The 22,317-nt window shown below is 48.2% G+C and overlaps 1 protein-coding gene across 2 annotated transcripts in view; it reads right to left on the bottom strand.

Annotated features, from left to right (window-relative positions):
- Positions 1–8,034: 8,034 nt before the first annotated feature.
- Positions 8,035–22,317, bottom strand: part of CFAP77 (cilia and flagella associated protein 77) — a 148,373-nt gene continuing 134,090 nt past the window's right edge. Inside the window, exons 6-7 of one of the 2 annotated variants that reach the window (XR_013170083.1) lie at positions 8,722–8,989; positions 8,035–8,373 (exon numbers count right to left, since the gene is read on the bottom strand). Coding sequence is in view for 1 of the 2 variants with exons in the window: in XM_077147340.1 (XP_077003455.1) it covers positions 8,867–8,989 (123 nt within the window). In the remaining variant the exon portion in view is untranslated. Of the gene's footprint in view, positions 8,990–22,317 lie in introns of both variants that reach the window. The other variant, XM_077147340.1, reaches the window with a different exon arrangement.

The following is a 22,317-nucleotide window of genomic DNA, read 5'->3' as shown; positions in this document are numbered from 1 at the left end:
TTCCCACAATTATTCAAATTATTCGTCCGTGGGTCTGTCGGAGATCCTTTATCTCACCCAAACAAGAGAAAGGGACTAAATCCAGCGAAGAAAGAAGTACGTGTACGGAGAACCCCTTTCCTGCTATGAGGAAGAAAACATAACTTATGTTGTTTTCAGGGCAATTCCGTTGGTTTCTAGATGTTTCCTGTGTTGGAGAATTTGCGACCCCCCCCCCCCCAATGTCCTTTTTGGCTATGCTGGCCTGGCTGGGGTGGGGAAAAGCTTGGTGTCTGCCCTGGGAATTGGTCGGGCCAATGGCTTCACTCTGGGCAGGGGTAGAGAATATGGGAAGATTCGGACCCAGAATGTCTAGGACTCGGGGGACCCTGAGAAACCCGTGTAGCCGGAGGGATACAGCGCAAAGGACAAAGAATGCAGCGTCCACCCCTCTCACAAGCCGAAGGCCCCTCCCGCGGCGCGTGTCCCCGGGGATGGGTGTTTTTGTACCTCTGAACAGGAATGCGCAAGAGCTTCGGACAAGGAGTGTAGATGTCTGCGAAAGGCTTATTTCGCGCGGAGCACAACCGGGGATGAATTTTCAAAGCAGCGCAGGAAACATATTCTTTTCGTTGTGAAAACACGCCCCCTCGTCCTCCCTACCCTGCTGCGGGGCTCTAGTTCTGAATCTTTCAAGAGTCAGCCTCCTGGGTTGGAGTCCAGGGCGGCGGTTAGATCGGAAGCCTGTTCCGGGCCGAGATCTCCACCCCCCCCCCTACCCAGCTCCTGGGATCGCGACCCGGTTCTGCAACCGAAGGGCGGGGGGAGTGGAGGACGCGCGCTTGCAGCGGGACCCCTGGAGGGCCCTATGCGCCCTTCGTCTCACTCCTGGAGTCAAACTTTCCCAGCTGGGTCCGCACGCTCCTGACCCCCTTCCCTAGGGCCCCCAGAAAATTACCGGGGCCTGCTCCGCGGCCTTACAGCCCCAACTCAGTCTCAGAGTTTGAGACCGCAGCAGAGTCGCAATGCAGCCGCATGACCCCAAATCCGGGAAGCCCCGCGCGGCCGGGAGGTGGAGAAACTTTTTCCTCTCTCGGGCGAGGTCGGGGCAGGCCTCACGCCTGGCTCCCCGCGCTCTCCCCCTGAGCCCGCCGGCAGATTGGAAGCGGCCCTGCCGCCGGGCCGGCTGGGGGCAAGGACGCACGGCTCCCCAGGGACAGAGGGTCCAGCTCGGCTACAAGCTGTCGGAGAAGGTGGAGGGCGGGGGCGCCGAGCGGCCGCCAGAGGAAAAGCTCTGGCCCTCGTTTAGCGGCGGATGCAGGTGCCTCCCGCAGCCAGGCCGAGCCCGGGCCCGGCCGGTGGTTCGTTTTAGTTGTTGCACGGGGAAGAGCACAGAAACCAAGGAGACCGCCCGCTGTTCCGACCCCTCCCAGCCAGCCTCTAGTTCGGGCCTCGCTCCTGCTCTTTGCGTCTTCGGAAACCTCATTCCTCCGATCACTCGCCCCATCCAATCCCTGCTTCCCCCCGGCCTTCATTTGCACTGCCCGAGGAAGCTCATCTCCTCCGAAGCACCCAACATCCCAACTGGGGTCGACGGGACCCAGCCTTTGGGCCTGTTGGGGGTGGTGCCGCCCCTCGACACGGGCCCGGGAGACCCGGCCAGGCCCCAAGTGCGTCCCTGACCTGCGTCAGTGCTCAGACCTTTTCTGTCTTCCAGAGTCGTAGGCTCCGGCTTGGATCCCGCACTAGTAAAAGCGAAGCTTTGGCGGCGCCGGCCTATGCGCCCGGCTCAGAGCCTCGTGGAGTGTTCAGGCCTGCACAAACCTCTCACGGTTGAAAAGAAAAATATAGCCTCACACCTCCTTCTGCCCTAGCCTGCTTCAGGGCACTTCTTGGAGCCCAAGAAATTTGAGTGGGTTGTTAGTATATCATTAATATTGCCTTATCACAGTCTATTATAATATAAAACATGCTATGTGGTCATTTGGAATTTACTCCAGGATTCGCCTTTCTTCTCTGGATGTTAATACTAACATTGAACTATTTCTATTTAAGAATTTCCAGCTTCACCAACGTTCCTTCTTTCTCTTTTCTCTGTCTTCTGGGTGTTTCTTCGCATCAAGCCTGAGAGGTCTGTGTCCTTTCACCTCCACTCCTGTTCAGCGGGGAGCCAGGAATTGGTGTTTTACTAGGCATCTAAGGCTCCTGGGTGAATTACCCACTCCTCCTTGGAGAAAGAAGCCTGGTGGGAGGGGAGGCATCTGGGGTTTGAAGTCAAGCCCAGCTGGGTTTGAACCTTAGACATTACTTAATCTATCTGAGCCTCAGTTTACACAAAAGAAAACAGACTCCTCTCCCTAGCCCCAGCCCTCTGCTCTTCGCAGTTTTTGCCCTGCCCCCAGGGAGGAAGCCAGACCTGGCTAAGGGGATTGGGAGCCTCCGGGGAAGGACAAGGGATGACAAGGGCACTTCCAAGGATCAGAAGCCCAGTTCCACTCAGTGTTAATTAAGAGCCCAGAATCAACACTCGAAGGGTCCAAGTCCCCTACTCTGGGCTCCTTTTTTAGGATTCCAACCCCTCTCCCCTCTGCTTCCCACTTCCTATTAAAATCTCTTGCTTAACCTTCTAGTCCCTGTCCATCCAATCCTCTGAGATGATTTTTCTTTTAAACCTTTGGCTCCCCGTGAACACAAAACCCTGGACGGTCCAGACCAAGCCAACTGAGACATGACCGCAAGGAAGGAGGCGGTGCTCTTCTCCAGGGGCCGGGAAGGCAGGGCGCATGGCCACGCCCTCAGAAGTTCTGGCTCTGGCCCTGGCTCCCACTTTGGATAGGTTCTCACTCTTAGTCAGGCCTCAGCTTTTTGGTACAATGGCATTCATACTACCAGTCTGTCCACTTCAGAGGTTTCTAGTGAGTGACAAGGGTAGGAGAAGCACACGAAGTGAACTCACTGTAAAATCCACTCCATTATTCTCCACCTGGGACTCTTGGCTTGGGTTTGGGTTCGGCATCAGGGATGGACCAGGGTGCTTGGGCCTGGGGCTGGCCTATGGTTCTTAGCAACTTCTTTCCCCCCAGCCCCCACTTAATGCCATCCAGCTCTGAAGCTTAAAGAAGGGGTTATTTTTGCCAATTTTGCTCATTTGCCCATCTTATCACAATGGGAGGTCTGCTCAAAGCTTTTCGAGAATGATCATGAGGACTTTTCTGTTTGTATATGAATTATGACTTGCCTAATCATAATCCAAGGCTGTGGCTGGGGGCAGCATGATAAGAGGAGGGTGGTTTAAGGGCATGGACTCCAGAATTGTCCTCTAGGAAATGACCAGAACTAGGGTGAAGTGATTCATGCATTTTGATATTTTGTTCACTGTGGGTTTTAAATTTTGATTTTTAAAAAGATTACATTAGAATGTTGTTCGTCTTGGTTACTGAGTTTTTGGTGTCCCCTTGAATTTTGCACCTCACTCTGTCCTGGGATTGCTCTGTGGCCTTGAGCAAATCACTTGATCTTTCTGAGTCAGTTTTTTCAGCTGTAAGACGGGGATGATGATGCCTACTTCACACGTTCATTGTGAGGAATATTTTCTTTTGGCTGGGTCCTGGTCCTAGAGAATTATAATTATGCTGTTTATAATACAAATACTAATAATAATAATCACAGCTCCTTCTCTGCAGGGGTAGAATCCCCAAGCTCGTCTCCCCAGCTCCCACCAGAGAAGTCTGCTCCCACTCTGTCCACGATCCTCCCACCAAAACCAGATTCTGAGGTGGAGGGGGCCAGGGGTTTTGGATCATATACACCAAGCCTGGATGCTACTATCTCTCCACTTTGAAACAGATGGGTTGAATAAGGATTTGGATAATTTGTGGGCTTTAAGTCCATGCTGTTCTCGACAATTTTGTGTTGTTGATATCAAAAGTCCATGGAGCTCCTGAAACCAGGGATAAAGCCGTTTTTCATTTCTTTCCTTCTTCCCTCCCTCCCTTCCTTCCCCCACCCTCCCCCTCCCCCTTCCCTCCCTCCCTCCCCCCTCCCTCCTTTCTTTCCTTCTACTAAGCATAAGCTCTGTTCTGCGCCCCACAGATGTGATGAGGAGTATCAAATTGGACCCACCCTCATGGGCTTATAGAATGTAGTGGTGCCCATTGGTCTACATCCCCATTTAGAGATAATTTCTGATTTATGGAATCAAGTTTATAATTTATACAGGTAAATTAAATCTGTATAAAAAGCTAACCTACCTAGTTTTTTTTTCCTTCTTAAAACAGTGATTTCCAGCATCAAAGGGTTTCCCAAGTAAAAAAGAAATACAACAAAAAGAAGGTTTTGGCCCATAAAAAGATAAAACGCAAGAGAAAGCATTTGATTGGAAACACAGGCCTGCCTGGCTGCAGTGCAGACCCTCCTTGGCTCCTCAGCTGTTGGTCCGCTTGCCACCACAAAAACGTGCCTTCTCTTCACTCCTGAATCTGTTGTTTCCAGATCAGCACTAGCGCTGGGGTGAGTGAACCCCAAAGCCAAACCATTTCTGTCTGGATCTCCCTGGGACTGGAATTGGGTCTGCGGACCTTGAGCAGTACTTCCTCTTCCGGTCACCTGGAGCTCTCTGCCAAGTAGGTGGCAGAATGTTTATCGGCTGATTGCTGCCATCCCTGATAAAAATCCTTTACAGTGGTCAGAATCCAGAACTTCTCTTTCCTTCTGGCCAGGAAAACGATTAAATATCCAATTAGATCAGAGAGATATATGAAAGAGAGAGAGGGAGGGAGAAAATATGGAAATAGACTGAACTCAGTAGGGGTACAGCATAAAAAGAAAGCTGAACCAACTATCCAGGAAGCCTGGTTTACCTTCATTTGGCTCTTGGTATATCTACAATTTGTCTTATCCTGACCGGTCTAGAAGGTTTCTCAAGCCCCTTCCTTCTTCATAAATCTTTTTTCCAAAGGTTCCAACTCAATGTCCTTGCATCCCAGGCCAGCATTTCCCCCTCCTGCCAAATATGTATCAGCTTGGGCACTGCCTCCCTCCCATGTTGGAGGGGACCAGCAGAGGGTCTAGACCAGCTGCCTCCCTATGGCTCTGGGAGACGGTCCATGTAGGCCTCTTTGCTTATATCTCCAGTGGAGCGTTGCCAAGACATCTAACCAGGATACAGAATGTTCCCAAATACCAACTCACAGGGAAATAAGCAACAACAGGGGCCTAAGACCATGCCTCTGAGCAATGCTCACCCTCACCTGGCATTTGTCTGTGTGTGATAAGGAGGAGTGGGAGGGGGGAGCGAGGCTCTCCCCAGTTCCATCCATGCTTTGAGGAGTAGTTTTGGGTGGTAGGCTCCGGGACATGTAGTGGACCCGCCACTAGGCGGGGGCAGGAGCCCCCTGGTCCAGTCTGTGTTTGGTTGGGCGTATTGAGTGATCTCAGGCTACCTTTGACAACTATTTTTCATCTGCAAAGTTGGGGGTATCCTCAAAGGCGGTGTTCAACAAGATGACCCCCAAGCCCTTCCAGGCTGGAATGTTTCCAGGATTCTATCTTGGGTCCCGAAAGGCAGGAAAGGGACCCAAGTGACTCCAGGTCCCCCAGCCAGGGTCAACACGAGGAAGAATAAGTGTTTAGCTGGTGTGATGGATACCCAAGAAGGTAGAAACAGACTCAAACCAGGCCCAGGGCTTTGTAGGGGCACAAATAATTCATGAGGAGGGAAGAAACAAACTGGGGAAGGAGGGAGGGAGGAGAGTCAGAAACCTCCTGGGCCTCAGACTCACCAGCGGGTGGCACTGTAGGACAAGGAGCTGGAAACGCTCAAGTACGAGCCACTTCAGGCTTGGGCAGATGCACCAGAAGGCTGCGGGCCTCCAGGAGAGGCTTAAAGAGTGGTGCTTCTGGAGCAGCTCTTTCAAGTCCCACCAGCAGGCAGTCTGCGCAGCACTGGGCCAGGAGGTGATTGGATAAACCAAAGAGATTTTCCCTTAGCTTTTGCTGGCAGAGCCCATCATACCTGTTGGTCCAGGTCCTTGGAAAAGGAGGCACACTGGGCCTCTTACCCGTGGGCGTCTTTCTGCGGCAGCAGGGTGTGCCCCACTCTTTAGAGGACAGAGCCCAATTTCTGGCTCTCCAGGAAACTCTTTGGCCCCCTTAGGCTCTCCTTCTACTGTCCACAGGGGATTTCAGAGCAAAACAATTATCCTTACCTTCTTATTGTATCTATGCAGAAAGACTTTTGCCACTTTGAACCTTCAATTGCCAGTTTCTCATCCACCCCACCGCTATCCCTCAATAACTCACAAGAATTCTTTCTGGTTGTTCCTTTTTGGTGTTTTATTAATAAGATAATAAAAAGAGTAAAAGCTCACATTTATTGGTTGCCTAAAAGTGCCAGATGCTGTGCTAATTACATATTCTTTAATGTAACCAATATTCAGTTTAGCTTTGGGAAAATTCCCTGGATGTGTCAGGGTCCTCATCTCACAGGCGAGGGACAGAGAGGTTAGGAAACTTGCTCAAGGTCAACACAGCTGGGCTTCATGCTCTTTACCACAACAGGAATAATATTGTCTGCTGCGGTCCTGGCTCTGTGACCAGCCCCACTGGGCCCTCCTCTGCTCCCATACGAGCCTTGCCCCACTCCAGGTGGTTGTCAAGATGAGTGGGGATGCTTGTTTCCCTCCGATTCACATAGCAGGCAGGCATTTTCAGGGATGGGGTCCCGTCAAGGCCCTGGCTAAGACAGGTTCTAGAGAGGGTTGGTGTGAGGCATTTTTATGGCATTGGTTTCTAATTGGTGTGTGTGTGTGTGTGTGTGTGTGTGTATGCATGTGTGTGTGCCTAATCAAGAAACTCAAGATCTGCAGCAGAGCAACAGTTCAGGCCCTCGATTAATCACAAAACCTAGGATGTGTCTCCCGAACAAGGCTCCTGGACATCCCCTGCTTAGCATGCAGCCTGTCGGGGCACTAGCCATGACAGGTATTCATGCCATCAGTCATTCCACAGATGTCACTGAGGACTTGGCATATGGCAGGCCTTTGGACCTTGAACAAGCCACTTAGATCCCTAGTCCCTAGTCCCATAGCAGCTTCCCTTCCACAGAGGAAGACAGGCAGTAACCTTTATGGTAGGGATCACTGTTCATGACAGAGATCCTTGTTTTGCAGAGAATAGAACAGGTTGGCGTGAATCTAACCGGTGGCTATTCCAGAAACACCTCTCTGAGTAGGGGATTTGACTTCAGAGCTAAGATCTGAAGGACAAGAAGGAGCAGGAATGTGGCAATCTGGGACCAAAGTGTTCTAGGCCCAGGGAAAAATGGGCAGGATTGAATATGCTATGGCCAGAGGGTTCCTGATGAAGTCAGAGGGACAGGCCTCAGGGCTCAGGTGAGGAGTGTGGATTTTACTGTAAGAGCAATGAAGGTCACTGGAGCTGCTCTGTGGAGAATGGGCAGTCAGAGGGGCAAGAGTGAAGGAGCAAGGCCTGTAAGGATCTACTGCAACTGTCCAAAGAGATAACGAGGGCTTGGGCTCAGCGTAGGGGGAGTGGAGATGAAGAGAAGCAGGTGGATCCAGAATATGTTTTGGAGGTAATGTTGACAGGTCCTTTAATGGATTAGTTATGACAGGCAAAGGAAGGAGGGATGCAAGTTTTTGGCTTCAGAAATTTGATTGGTGGTGGCTTCATTTAGGAGATAGGGAAGACACAGAAGCAAGTTTGGGCGAAGAAAACTCAAGTGTTCTGTCTTAGCCGTGTTGGTTTGAGAGGAATACTAGATATCCAAGTGGAGGTGTCTCCAGCTGGATACAGGGCCTTGAGTTTTGGGAATAGCTCAGGATTGAAGAGAAACATTTGGGAGCCTCAGAGTAGGAATAGTCTGTAAAAACTTGAGAATTTGTCTGAGTCAGTAAAGGCTCTGCTGGAATATCTTGGAGAAGGTTAATCTACCTTGAAGAGTCTCCTTGTGGTAGCATCATCATTTGACGTCTGAGATTGCTCCCCTCACTAATTAAAGGTTTACTGCTTTCATAGAAACACCTGAGAGGAGGATGACAAATAGCATTTTTAATTTAAAATAGACCAATGCAAAATTTGTGGGGAACATGCAGAAAACTTGAGTTAAGAAATGCCAAAGAACATGCAGAAAAATTGAGTTAAGAACTGCCCAAGAGTTTGGCTAAGTTCCTTAGCCGGTGTGCTTTCAGCTTGCGTACTCGTCCGGAAGGCTTCTCCTTGGGGAGGAGGTTGATATTCCAGAGCCACCCATAGGGGAGGAAGTCCCCCTTGGCCTGCCTGATGGACAGGGCCTGGGCATTGCAAAGGCCTGGACAGTCCCTGGGCCATGAACCACTGGCTTTAGCTGCTGACAGGGATCCTGGAGAGAAAAGACTGCTGTGATGAGTTAGCAGCCATCCCCAGAAGAGCAATAAAAACACATTGTTTCGAATATAAAACCAGGGCTTTCAAAGCATGACACTATCATGTTTTCTGCAGGAAGAAACAAGGATTGTTCTTAACACTTAATGGGCAGAGTTGTGGAATCTACCCTTAGCCTGGAGTCTAAAAAAGTGCCTAATAATCTGGGTTTATCTTGTCAGGCCAGGGCTTGCGAAGAGAGGCAGGATGAGGTTGCTGGAAGAGGGGGAGGGACCAAGTGGAGGAGTGGGTCACTGGAGCCAAGGTAGGACCAGGGACGGTTAAGCTTTAAAGGGGGGACTCTTACCAAAAATAATTTACCTAAGGCTTGAGTCTGAGGTCCTTGCGGAAGCAGAACCCCCATAAAAACGGGGGAGCGTCTTAAGTGAGTTGGGGCAAGACACGTGTGTTTTGGGGGGGGCATTTTTCTGCTTTGTCGAGAAGGCTTCTAGGGGAAGGCGCGAGTCTAGAGGTGTGTGTAGTTGCCCATCCGCAGGGCCCCCTGGCGCACAGCGTGCTCTTCCCGGTGGGCTTTGAACGCTCTCTGGCGGTCGGCCTCAGTGGGGAATGTGTCCAGATGGGCGCCCACCTGCAATGGAAGGGGGGCGGGTCAGTGGGAGCAGGGTCTCTGTGGAGAGCATCTCGGTTGCTCCCCTCCGTCCCCTCACCCACACCCACCTCAATTTTACAGTAATAACAAGTAGCTGTGATATCTTGACAGCCTTCTATGCACTGCCCACATTAATCCTAAAACGCTGCTGATGCGGATTTTGACCTTCGTTTCACCAAGGCTGGGAAAGAGGGGACCTCTTTCTCAGCGTCACGCAAACTGGTGGCCACGCTGGGTCCTGCCTCGGGCACAGCTGCCTCCCTGCCCCAGGTCGCTGCACCCACAGCAGCCCTTTCAAACCTTGCCCCCAACCCCGAACCAGCTCCCCCAGCCTCGTGTTTGTACACAAGTGAACTCTGTCTGTTTTTCGTATTTCCCCATTTACTTGCTTCCTTTCTCCTCTATTCCCTTTGCTCCCTTTTACTCCTCATTTCCTTGCTTCCCCAACTCCAGTTCAGACAGACTTGAGTGTGAATCCTGGCCCTGCTCTTCACTGCTATATGCTTTGGGGCGAGTCCCTTCACCCCTCTGTCCTTTCATTATCCAGCTGGCAATTTGTCGGAAGGACTCAAGATACCGGCCCATGGCTACTCTCAATTACTGGCCCGCATTTATTATAACTATCCCTTCTCTTTTTTTCTGTCCCTTTTCTAATTCTTTTCCTTTTGATCTTTTTATATACACTGGGGAGCACCTCACTGGTCTTTTAAAAGAATGTGCTCTTAAAACAATGCCATCCGGGCGGGCCGCAATGGCTCAGCAGGCAGAGTTCTTGCCTGCCATGCCAGAGGACCCGGGTTCGATTCCCGGTGCCTGCCCATGTTAAAAAAAACAGTGCTGGCGGGCCGCGGTGGCTCAGCGGGCAAAGTGCTTGCCTGCTATGCCGGAGGACCTCGGTTCGATTCCCGGCCCCAGCCCATGTAACAAAAACGGAGAAACAGAATACAATAAAACAAGAAAATGTTTAAAAATGTTTCCCTTTCTTCCTTCTATCCTTCCTTCCTTCTCTCTGTCTTTCCTTTAAAAAAAAAAAAAACAGTGCTGGCTACCAGTCCCTGCTTTCATTTACAACAGGTTCCTAAACATCTCATCTTGAAGAAAAGCCTTGCGATGACTCCTCCTTTGCAGGTCCAGGTGAAAACTGTCTCAGAAACAGTTAAAGAGGTGAAGGGTAAGTTCCTGGTACCGAGTTGACAAGGAGCCAAGGGTAGAGGGCAGCCGGGCGCGGGGGCTGCTTGGGTGTCACGGTGGTTTTCCTCCTGGCCAGCTCACTGCCAGGGAGGATACATAGTAAATATTACCTGACAATGAACTGGAGTCACCATGAAACGGAGCCTAATAGCCCATGCTCATCCTTAACGTGCTGCTTTTCCATGATGAAAAAGTTCGAGCAAGCTGCCCTCTCCAAGGGGGTCCTCCCGCTGGCTGTCAGCGCTCCTTCTCTCGGGAAGATAACCTGCTCTCCTCCTGCCCTGGTGGCAGCTGCTCTTGGGAGTCAAGTGGCTGATCCTCAATAGCACCAGAACTGGAGTTCAAGAAAGCATCGCCTTGACTCTTCTGAAGAGCACATGCAAGGGAGGCAGATCTAAGGAGTGGGAGCCTCTTTGGTTAAAATTTTATGCAATCAATATTTCAGACTGCCCTTCCTTCTCAAGAAATGGTAATGGACCATAAGCCCCCCTGTCTCCTGGTGTCCACTGTGTCTGTTACATCCACCTCCAGGTGCGAGAAAATTCGACTTGTTAACTGAATGCAGCAGCCCTCACCCCCACCCCACCAAATGGCATTTTCTGTCTTAGAATAACCCAAGAGAGGCAAAGGATAGAAAGGGTCCAGGTTCACCTGTTCATTTATGCATCGATTCATTCACTCATGCATGCAATGCCTATTATTGAGCACCATTCTGTGCCCAATGCTGGGTATATCTCAGTAAACGAGAGACTCCCGCTCTAGCTGCACAGAGCATCTAATCTAGAGGGAGAGTGGACACCGAACAATACTTACACAATTTCATTACAATGGACAGAGCAAAGGTGTTGGCTGTGCAACGAGAACAGAGAGCTTGGACTCAGCTCTTGCCAGAGTCAAGAGCAGCCTCCCTGAGGAAGAGATATTTAAAGGGAAGCTAAAGGGTGTGCAGGGGTCTCCCAGGGAAAGGGAAAATCATGCTCTGCTGGGTCAAAGTGTAAACCAGAGGTGGCATGGCCGGAACACGGACCGTGAGGGGATGTGGTGACTGAGGTGAGGTCGGGAACAGGTTCCCTTCGGATTGGCAGGAACCGCTGACAGCTCAGCCATGTCTACGGAATAGAGCAGGACCCATGCCTGGGGATGGACACAAGGCTCTTGCCAAGAAGCCAGGTGAGGGTCGTCACCTGGGGTGTTTAGCAGAGCTCGCAATGCTGCAGGCAGCCTTAAGGTGATGAAAGGTGAGAGAAAGGAAAAATGGTGAGAGGATAAAATATTAAAAGGAAGTAGAGGGAAGACAGGGAGGAGCTTGCAGGGAAATGTCTCTGTGCCTGGCGCCACATGCCCAGGCCCCACAAGGATCCCCTTAACCTCCCACCACCAGGGGAAATTCACAAACCTTCACCAGAGCTCCAGGCCCTACTATGGTTTTTTGATGCCCGTTACAGAGCTGATGTGGCTCCCCCCAGGCCTGATGTACAGCCTGTGTCTGCTGCCTTGCCCCTGGGATGCCGTCATGCTGCCCTCAAGTTCAAGATCTGGGTCACCGCCACCCATACTGTGGCTGTTGACCGCAGGTCCAAGGAACCATCTTCACTATCAGGGTAGAGAAGGTAAATCATTGAGACTCCAATATGGACTGTACATACACATAGTACAGAAGAGGAAACGGAGGCCCAGGGCAGGGTTTGATTCAGGATTGGTCCCACAGGGAACCAGTGGCAGAGAAACTCTGTTTTAGCTCCCAGCCTTGAAGGCTCTAAGTTCTGGATTCTCTCCAGGGCATTCTGCCACAGTGGCTGCTCAACCGCTGGGTTGAGGGGTGGTGTTCCCTGCACCTTGCCCACAGAGGTGAAATCAAGGAGGCAGGCATTGCAGAAGCTTGTTAGAAGACTTAAAAATCAAATCGTGATAAGCAGATTTAGTCCGTTTATCCAGGACATAAAACCACTCTTTTGAGACTCTGCAGAAAGGTATGGCATCTTTCCTCTGGGAAAAAAAAAAAAAAAAAAAAAAAACAGCCACAAATCTTTAAGTGAAAAACAGCACGGGTCATTTCAGGAGGATCTAGGCCAGCATTTCTCCAAAAGCGGGCCCAGTCTTAGGTTTTTAAACTCCTGGGTATATACTAGATAGAATCTCTTGGTAAAGCACCCCCAGGCTATGAGCTCACCAGGGCAGGCCCAAGTGTGTTCTTAACACGTCACCTGGACCCAGGACTCCCAGGGAATCACCCAGGGTTAAATTCCTGGTGCTCCATTCATTTGGATTAATCAAACCATGATGTTCTCAACTCAACCTACAGTCACAGAGAAATTTCCAAGTGGCCTCACAAATGTTACCAGGAGAAGACCAACATTTTGTGCAGGAAGACAATCGCCAACAAACAAAAGGCTTCTAGGATATACTTTTTTTTTTTTTTTGCATAGTCAGGCACTGGGAATCGGACCTGGGTCTCTGGCATGGCAGGCGAGAACTCTGCCTGCTGAGCCACCATGGCCCGCCCCTAGGGTATACTTCTGTGTCCCCTCTGACACATGATGGCTTGATTTTCACACTGTGACACAATGCTCCTGACACCCGCATTCCCAGAGGACAGCTAGAGATGCTCAATCAAGCTGGTACCAGGGGGATCTGGGAACCTCCTGGGCACCCCAGTGAATTCGTGTGCCCAGGCAAGCACAGATTCCTTTTTCCCCATCAGATCCTTGCTAGCATACAGATGGGCAACAGATCTGTGCCTGGTGCCCAGACACCAGTGGTTCTTAATGGGGAAATGTAGCTCTGAGGACCACGTCTCTGTCACCTCCACCCATCCCTCCTTGGCTCCATCACTCCCCGAGTGTTTCCTCATCTGGGAATGGTGGGCAGCGCTGAGGGCAGGAGGCCTGTCACCACTCGCATTCATCTCGCCTCCTGAGGAGGCGGCAGCCTGTAAGGATCTGCTCAGCTTAGAAGCAATCAGGTTAAAGCCAGCACATGCACAAAAGAGAGCCCGAATTAGACATCTGCTTCTTTTAAATCTCCAATTATTTAGAAAATTTAGTGAGGCAGAGATATTCATTCATTCATGCATCCATTTTAAAAATATTTATTAAGTGCCTACTATATGACAGGGACTGCTAAGCAAGTGCCCCTTGTACTTCAGAAGTCCAAATTTCCTTGTTTCTGAAGAGGTGTTTTTGGGCACAGGAAGCTCACCTCAGTGACTGGCCACACACATTCTGGCACCTGATGTGTTCTCAGTAGCACTGGGCTGAGGCTGGGAGAGGTAGAGTGCATGTTGCCTGTGGTCCCTGACATTGATGAATTCCCATTTCCACCAGAATCTTGTGGCATTAAATCATCCAAGATGGGGTGTTCGAGTACCCAGCAGGAGCTCTGAGACAGGGACTGAAACTGCCATGCTCTCTATGGGACGCCAGAGCCTGTCACAGGGCCTGACAGTCAGGAGGTATTTAAACAAAGTTGGAAGGATGAACAAAGCAGTGAATGAATGAATGAAATGGGTGGGATTCACCCGGTCAGGGAAGGCTTTTCAGGCCAGGTGGGACTTGAATGTGGCCTAGAAGGATTGGATGAGGGAGGTGGGAAGGAATTTGTAAGAGGAGAAAGGGATGTCAGCAGAGGCAGGAGATGGCACGTGAGCCTGGGATGGAAATCTAAGAGCATGCTTAGTGGCTGTGTCCTGTGACTCTCCTGAAGGCTAATTCAAGCAAAACTTTAGAACCCACATGGGATGCGCCTCCAGAAAGAGAGGGAAAATTGGACCTATTCTGAAGCCATGGACTCACCACATCCTGAACCAAAAGATGGGAGTCCATGGAGAAGGGAGTTCTAGTTCTCAGAATGCCAAGTAGCCAGGGTCCCCTCTGCAAAGTTTTTCCTGGAGGCCCACAACTGGAATCTTCAGCCTCTATTATGAAAAGCAATAATATAATAATAACAGACTTGCTATTTGCCAGTGCTGTGCATTTTACCCAAGCCTCAAAATGTCCCTGATGAGGAAGGTACCATCATGTCTCCATTTTACAGGTAGGGAAACAGAGGCTCAAAAAGGTCAAACCATTCACCCAAGGTTTCACAGATTGAACCCAGGGCTGTGGGTGTCTTGGACCAGAGCTCTTGATGGCTATGCTACATTTTCTCTTAAATGAGAGTTGTTGCTGGGAAAGTTGTAGCTTCTATCCCACATGCACTCTCTGCCTCCCTAAAGGAACAGCTCAACTAGAGATGAGTGTCTTAATTAGAAGTCAGGCCCCAATCCTGTGCATGGTCACGACCCCACGGACCCCCAGAGTGGAAGGATGAAGTGCTATGAAGCAAGGAATTCCTTCTGAGATGCTTCTAAATTAAGCCATCTGCAGTCTGTCTCTGCCTGGAGCTAAGAAATTGTAACGGCTTTGGCAGCAGACAGCTTTGCTGAATGGAGCTCTGAGTCGCTCTAAGGTCAATGCAGGTAAATAAGAGGCAAGCACCATGGCCTGCCAGCAGCCCTGGGAGCCAGGTGCAGGCAGCTTCACTCAGGATGACAGGGGCACTGGTCCTGTGTGAATGGGGAGCATCTAAATAGCATTGCACAGATATGGACTGAGGGCCTTCACCATGCAATACCCTGGGGATATGCTAGTGAATGAAAAGGGCCAGGGCCTCCGACCACGTGGACCTCGCAAGCTGGTGTGAGAGTCAGTCGCTAAACACACTGTACACGTGGCTTTATAACAATGATACAAGAGCTACTTAATAAGTTTGTGCATTAAGGAAAATCTAACCCCACCTAGGGGATCAGGAAGGTCTCTCTAGGGAAGGTGAGTGAGCTAGCCAGGGGAGGAGGAAGTGGAAAAGTGTTCCAGGCAGTAGGGATCAGCACGTACAAAAAAAAAAGTGTTCCTTAAGTAGGAAGGCTTTGGATGAATTAGAGGAGATAGAAGGAAGCCAGTGTACCTGGGTCAGCAGGGTGAGGCTGCTGAGGTGAGCAGCAGCCAGATTTTAAAAGAGATTTGTACTAGACACTTAAAGAGAATACTAAGTCCCCTTTTGTCTCTCTGCAATGGATTTGGAATACAAGACTCCCAGAAAGTTAGGATTGGACGAACTCTTAGAGTCATTGAATCCACATCGCCCATATCACGGATGGAAAATCTGAGGCCCAGAGGTGGAAAGTGACTCCCCTAGGGTCTCCTGTGAGTCCTCGGCAGCACCAAGGCCAGTAGCCAGCTCCTGACTGCCCAATAGCACTCCCTGCCTACCCTAGGGCTCCACTTTGCCCCCTGGGATCTAGATTCTTAGACTTTACCTCCTGATTAATTTTAAAGTATCTGTACTTTTCTGAGCTACTTTCAATGAATCAACTTTTCATTTGATTGATACCCTTAATTTGAAATTTCATTAATTTCTGCTCTTAACATGATTATGTCCTTCTTTTTTTCCTCTCTTTGAGTTTGTTCTGCTGGGGCTTCCCCCTAGCATCTAGAGTTGTCTGCTTAGCTAATGTTTAATCTTTTTTCTTTTGTAATGTTAGCATTTATATAAATTACAGCATTAGAAACTATAAATTTCCTTCTAAATTCTCCTTTAGCTCATCTCACAAGTTTTGAGTATATTTACTTTTGTTCAATTCTAAGTATTTTCTTATTTCTGTTTGGATTTCTTGTTGATCTCTATAACACATTTCCAGGCAATTTTATTAGTTACATTTTGGTCATTGATATCTAATTTAATCTATTTGGTGTCAAAAGCAATTTGCATGGATCAGATACTTAAGCATTTGTTGAGGTTTTGCGTTGTGGGCTTGCTTGACAAGTCTGATATATTTTCAACACAAAATCTGTATATAGGGCAAGCTGGTACCATCATAGAGAAGGCAACCCTGTGACCTGGGTTAGGGAATAAGATGTGGCCATTGTCCTTTCATTTTTCTATTCATTATTTCACTCAGTGACTACTTACTGAGCATCCACAAGGTGCCAGACACTGTGCTAGGCACTGCGATGCAGCAAAAATTGTAAAAGCCTCCACTCCCATGGAGCTGGGAAACCAGTAATAAAAATATAACTGTACAATTAATTATTCAGTTAGCATTGTGCTAGGTCACATAAAAGAAGAACAGGAGCTGTGTGACCTTATAATACAGAGAATAGAACTCATACCTTGGGACCAAAGTAAGCTTCGCCAAGGAAATAACAGATGAGCAGAGACTGGAAAGATAAGGCAGAGACGAGCAGATACAAGTGGTGGCTCCACCCACTGGAGAAATGGGCAGAAGAAACAAACAGGCAATTCCTAGGAAGGGCCTGAAGGGCCCACAAACCCAGAGAGAGATGGTTAACCTAATGTGGAGTCAGGGAATAGCAAATTAAAGCCTTAGCATTTCACACCCATCAGATTGGCAGTAATACTAAGTCTGGCATCAGAAAAGGGAACTTCCCTCCACGACTAATAGGGTTGTGCATTGGTACAAGCACTTTGACAGGGATGTGGCATTAGCCAGAAAGCCTGGAAATGTGCACACCCTACAAACCAAGTCCATATTTAAGGTATACACTTGAACCTGCCCACTAAAACACATGTACAAGAATCCTCCTTGTAACGTGATAGCGAACACTGGAAACAACTGCATGTCTGGCAGTAGGGGACTGGATAAACAAATGGTGGTAATTCATACCACGGGATACTGTGTCAGTTAAAATGAATATTCTAGAGCCTCACTGTCCAATAGGGTAGGCAATCATCACACGTGACTGTTGAAATTTAAATGGTCTAAAACAAAATAAAATGTAAAAAATCAGTTCCTTAGACATGCTATCCGTACTTCAAGTGCACACAAGCTGCTCACGGCTACCAGCCAGAGACAGAACGTTTGCATCATCATGGAAAGTTCTATTGGGCAGCGCTGCTCTAGACCTATCTGAGTCAACATGTATAAATCTCAAAAAATAATGTTGCATGAAAAAAAGTTTGTTACAGGATGTTATGTTAGTGTATGCCATTTATACGAAAAACTTAAAAACATACAAAACGATTCTCCGTACTTGTGAAGTATATATGTGAATTCTACCTAAATAGAAAGACTTCGAAGGAAAGAATGTCTGTGGAAGTCATTTCTGGGATTGCCTCTGGGAGGAAGGGGATTGAGCATAGGGAGGGAAGGAGAAAGGATTTCAGTGTTATCTGTAAGGGATTATTGCCTTTCTTTTTTTAACCTGAAAAGATGTGGGGTACTGTTTTGGAGAGGCATTTTGGGGATGAGGGATGGGGGTCCTGAAAGACGGCGGAAGTGCCGCCTACCCCAACTCCAGACACAAAACTTAGAGTTACTCTGTTTTACGAGTTTTACTTATTTATTGGAGGTCCATGTACGATTCCATTTGGAAAAAAATAAAAAGAGTTCTGCTGGAAAACAGAGTTTTAACAGTGGCTGTTAAACTTTTTCTCCTGAAGAATCCTCCCTGTTAGACATACCCCATTTCATGGGGTCTATGATGCATTTCAGTGTCTAAGAAAATACCCAAGACCCGGAGGCTCAAACTGGAGGTAAGATGTTGGTTATTTTCCAAGCTTGCCTGCTGGTGCTAACCTTTGTCTGGGCTGAACGGCTTCCATCTACATGCTAAAGGGTGAGCAGCATTTTGTTCTCTGTGCTTTCCCTCCTTCCTTGCCTTCTTACTCCTTCAGCATGAGACCTTTGCTCCAGATGGGGAATGTGCAGCCACAGCCATGGCGCCCTTTACAACAGGAGGGCTGAGGGTTTTTCCTTGAATCCCCCACCCAGTGTGAGCCCTTTCTGTTTTATAAGCCATACCCAGGGACGTGGTGGGGTGTGGGGCATAACAGGCAGGAAAAAAACCAAACCCATCATTTCACAGCTTTTCCACGGTGCCTGTTAGCATGCCTACCCCAGGTCCAATCCCACTGCGGGGGACAGCCAGGTCACCTGACCCTTGGGTCCCCTCTCATCAGTTACATTATGGTCCCACACTGGACGCCAAGCTTTCCAGTGTCAAATCCATGGACCAAGAGGGCAAAAGACATGATCTCAGAAAAAAGTAGCCAGATTTGAAAAAAAAAAAAATTTGCCAGAGAGCTAAAAAAGAAAAGACAGCCATAGAGATTTTAGTTTTTTGGTTTTTTTTCATGACAATCACTCAGGTGACTGGGAGCGAGGTTTTGCTTGAAAAGATTGAGAGGCTGTCTCCTCTAATGAGAGGCACTTGAAAATTATGGATCAGTCCCAGGCCAGTAATTTCTGTCAAGTTCGGGGCAGCTGGAGGTCAGAGGCCCCGTAAGAACACAAATCCGTGCAAGGCACCACTGAAAAACAGGCTAAGAGCCTAAGCTCTGATGTAGGAGGTTTGTGTTTTAAGTAATTAACGAGGGTAACAATTTCTCTGGAGACATCTGGTCCCCTGAATTATCATTCTGCTATCAGCTCTAATTTCTCTGTGGTCCAAAAATAGATGGAACAAGGACAAGAGGGCATGACCCTGCTTGCGGACACATGCTGCATTTTCAAAGAGTATCCAAACCCATGCCCAGAAACTTCCTGCTTCCCTGCAAGGTCTAACGGGTTTCTAAAATGGCAACTGCAGTGAACACTGGTCGAGTGAATGGGACAGAGCAGCAAACCCTCTGAAGCAGGGGTGTCATCTGCAATGGATCAGAGAGGAGCCTGATACCCAGGAAAGTTAAGACACTGACCCAAGGAAACCCAGCCATCAAATGCAAAGCCAGAACTGGAATTACTTCTGTTGACATTGTGGCCCACTCACAGTAGGGTGCTTGAAACTTTCTAAGGCAGAAGAAAAGGTAGTCAGTACTGACTTTGAAAATGTTCCAATTTACTACTTTCCAAAGCCATACTAATATCTCTAGAAAATTCTCAAGAATTAGCTAAGTTTAGCCAACAGCAGTCAAAATCAAATTTCAGCAATGAATGTTTGCAAGATGCCAGTGGATAAGTAAAGTGGTAACACCTGTCCCAAGATAGGGTGTGGGTCTGAATTTCCCAACAAGTTGGTGTCCACCTCTGCTTCTTCAGCCTCTAAGTTTAACAGACTTTAGGTAAGTGAGCGTCATAATGGACAACTGGGAGGAACTGAGGACACCTCAGTGTGGAGAGCCGCCTCCCGGGTCTGGCCTAGTGGACACGCTGCGGCCTGCTCTAGAGTTCCCCCCCGCCCATCGAGTGAGTCAAGATGGCGCCCGCATCCTGTTTCCGCGTATGACGCACGCGCCCACCAACCCTATCTTCCAATCACCTCTGTATACGTGGCACTAACCTATTGGGTTTGGGCACAGTATATAAGAGGTTACCCGGACAGGGTGGGGGGAGACGACCCATAGGGAGCCGTACCTGACGGCCGCATAGAGGTTGTTCCCCCGCGGGGTATTCTGTCCCGCGCGGAATTTGTAACAGAGCTTGCAAGCTTAGCTCCAGTAAAGGTCTGTGCTCACAACTGCAGCGTGTCTCGAACCCGTGTCTGTCACTTGAGTCGGTTTGTCTGCGTCTGTCTCTCTCTCCCTCCTGTTCCCTCCGCCGGCCGGGGATCAGAAGCTGAGCGAGACGGCGCCGGACACCTCAGAGCCTCCTTCACCGTCCAAAGCCACATCACAGAGGCCAACTTTCACACTGTTGTCGATTTCAAAGGCAGAATCTGGGCTGTGATCACGCATCTAACTCAGAGGGCTATTGTCTTTTTTTCTCAAGTGGCCTGAATTTTGAAAACAGCTTTATTGAGATGTAATTCACATATCATACAATTCAACCATCTCAAATATACAATCCAATGACTTGTAGTTTATCCACAGTGTTGCGTGACCCTCATCGCAATCTAATTTCAGCACATTTTTGTCACCCCCAGAAGAAACCTCATGTCCTTTATGTCATTCCCCATTCCTCCTGCATCCCCATCCCTGGCAACTACTCTCTGGATTTGCCAATCCAGACATTTCATAAAAGTTTCATATAAATGGGATCAGACGATATGTGGTCTTTTGTGACTGGCTTTTATGTGGTCTTTTGTGACTGGCTTCTTTTACTCAGCATGATGTTTTCACGGTTCATCTATGCTATAGCATATATCAATACTTCATTGTTTTTATTGCCGAATAATATTCCATTGTACGGGTATCGCACAGTTTCTTTATCCATTCATCATTTGATGGGCATTTGGGTTTTTTTCACCTTTGGGCTGTTGTGAATAATGCTGCTATGTACATTTGTGTGCAAGTTTTTGTTTGAACACCTGCTTTCAATTCTGTTAGTTATACAATTAGGAGTGGAATTGCAGGGTCATATGGTAATTTTATGTTTAACTTTTTGAGGAACTGCCAAACCAGTTTCCCAAGCTGTTGCACCATTTTATATCCCCACCAGCAATGTATGAGTGTTCCAATTTGTCCATATCCTTGTCAACACTTACTATTGTCCATCTTTTTTATTGAAGCCATCCTAGTGAGGTGAAGTGGTTTCTCCCCAATGGCTAATGGCATTGAGCTTTTTTTCATGAGCTTTTTGACCATTTGTATATTTTATTTGGAGAAATGTCTATTCATATCAAATGACATTGAAATTTGGAAAACGTCTATTCATAAATGCCCGTTTAAAAGTTAGGTCATTTATCTTTTTATTTCTGAGGTGGAAGAGTTATTTCTATATTTCAGATACAAGCCCCTTATCAGATATATGGCTGGCAAATATCTTCTCCCATTCTGTGGGTGTCTTTATTTTATTTTTGGTATTGTTTGTAGCACAAAGTTTTTTAATTTTGATGAAGTCCAATTTATTTATTTTTTCAGTGGGCTATCTTTATTTCCTTTATGTAAATATTTTAATGTAGCATTAAAAGACAAGGAATTCTAGGATATCCAGCAATTCATTTAAATAGCTTCTCTAAGGCAGGCATGGTGAGTAGGTTTCATTTCACATATCAGCTCCCATAGACTGATGAGATAGTAGGGTACTGTGATAAAATATGCTCAGGCTGAAACTGGGCTCTTGAGAAAGTGTGCAATGATTGATTATGAGGGTCTGCCATGGGTACAGGGTGGAGAGGATGCCATGTTTTTGCTCTAAGAGATCAAAATACAGTCTCCCATGGTGACAGCGATGAATATAGACTCAGGACCCACAGGGAGAAGACATCTACATGCTCATCTGCCCTTAACTTTCTTTTCTCCTTCAAGTGACTCAGGTCACCCACATCTGGGATGGGCAGTGGATAGGTGAGAGTGAGGGGAGATTTAAAGAGATGGGATGGAGGGGCCAGCAGGAGGCCTGATGGAGGGGCCAGAGCATGGAAACCCTAGTGTCATACTTTTTATAGAGCAGCTCCAGTTTGGCATGGGTGCAGGAAAAAAATGAGGACTAACAAACGCTCCCATTGTCGTCTCAGGGGAGAATAATACGTGCTTTTTTTTTTTTTTATGTTTACGGTTTTGCCTCTTAAAACCATTAAATCCTTATATAGGGGGCAGAGCAAGGGAGAAAGCTTGCCAAGGATGGCTTTTAAAGGGGTATGTAAGAAAAGGGTGAGTTTTCTCTGTTGAAATCTTGAGCGTGGCTCCTGATTGTCTACCAACCTCAAGGTGTACTAGATTTTCTCCTCTGCCTTGACCGAGGCTCCCTCCATCCAGCAGGCCCGGAAGCCATCGCCAAGCATCCATCATCTCTGGCTTTGAATCTTGGCTTCTCTTTGAAGCACTTCAGCCCAAGAAGAATGTCATGCTGGAAGGTATTGTACAGAAGCCAAATACAACCCAGGGAGAGAAAGACCTCTTCCCATTTCCCCATCTCTACCTCAGAGCCCCATCCAACACACATACACACACACACACACACACACATACACACACCAGGATGCAAATGATAACTGCAGAGCCATCACTTGTGAAGCTTGACAGAAAATAATGAGAAACACTAAATCTTTTATAAGGTCAACACTCGCCTTAGCCGAGCAGCTGTCAAACAAGAAAAGAATTTAGCGCTGGAGCCACGAAACTTCCATCGGCTCATTAAACCCAACAGGGCCCGGGCCTGGCGTGGTGGAGGAGATGTGGGGCCTTCCGTTTTGTGTCAGTAATTTGCGGTGGAGGAGGCAAGAAGAAACAGCCAGCGCCAA

The sequence above is a fragment of the Tamandua tetradactyla genome, chromosome 2 (genome assembly GCF_023851605.1).
Source record: "Tamandua tetradactyla isolate mTamTet1 chromosome 2, mTamTet1.pri, whole genome shotgun sequence".
Lineage (NCBI taxonomy): Eukaryota > Metazoa > Chordata > Mammalia > Pilosa > Myrmecophagidae > Tamandua > Tamandua tetradactyla.
This window is presented reverse-complemented; position numbering and strand designations above follow the sequence as displayed.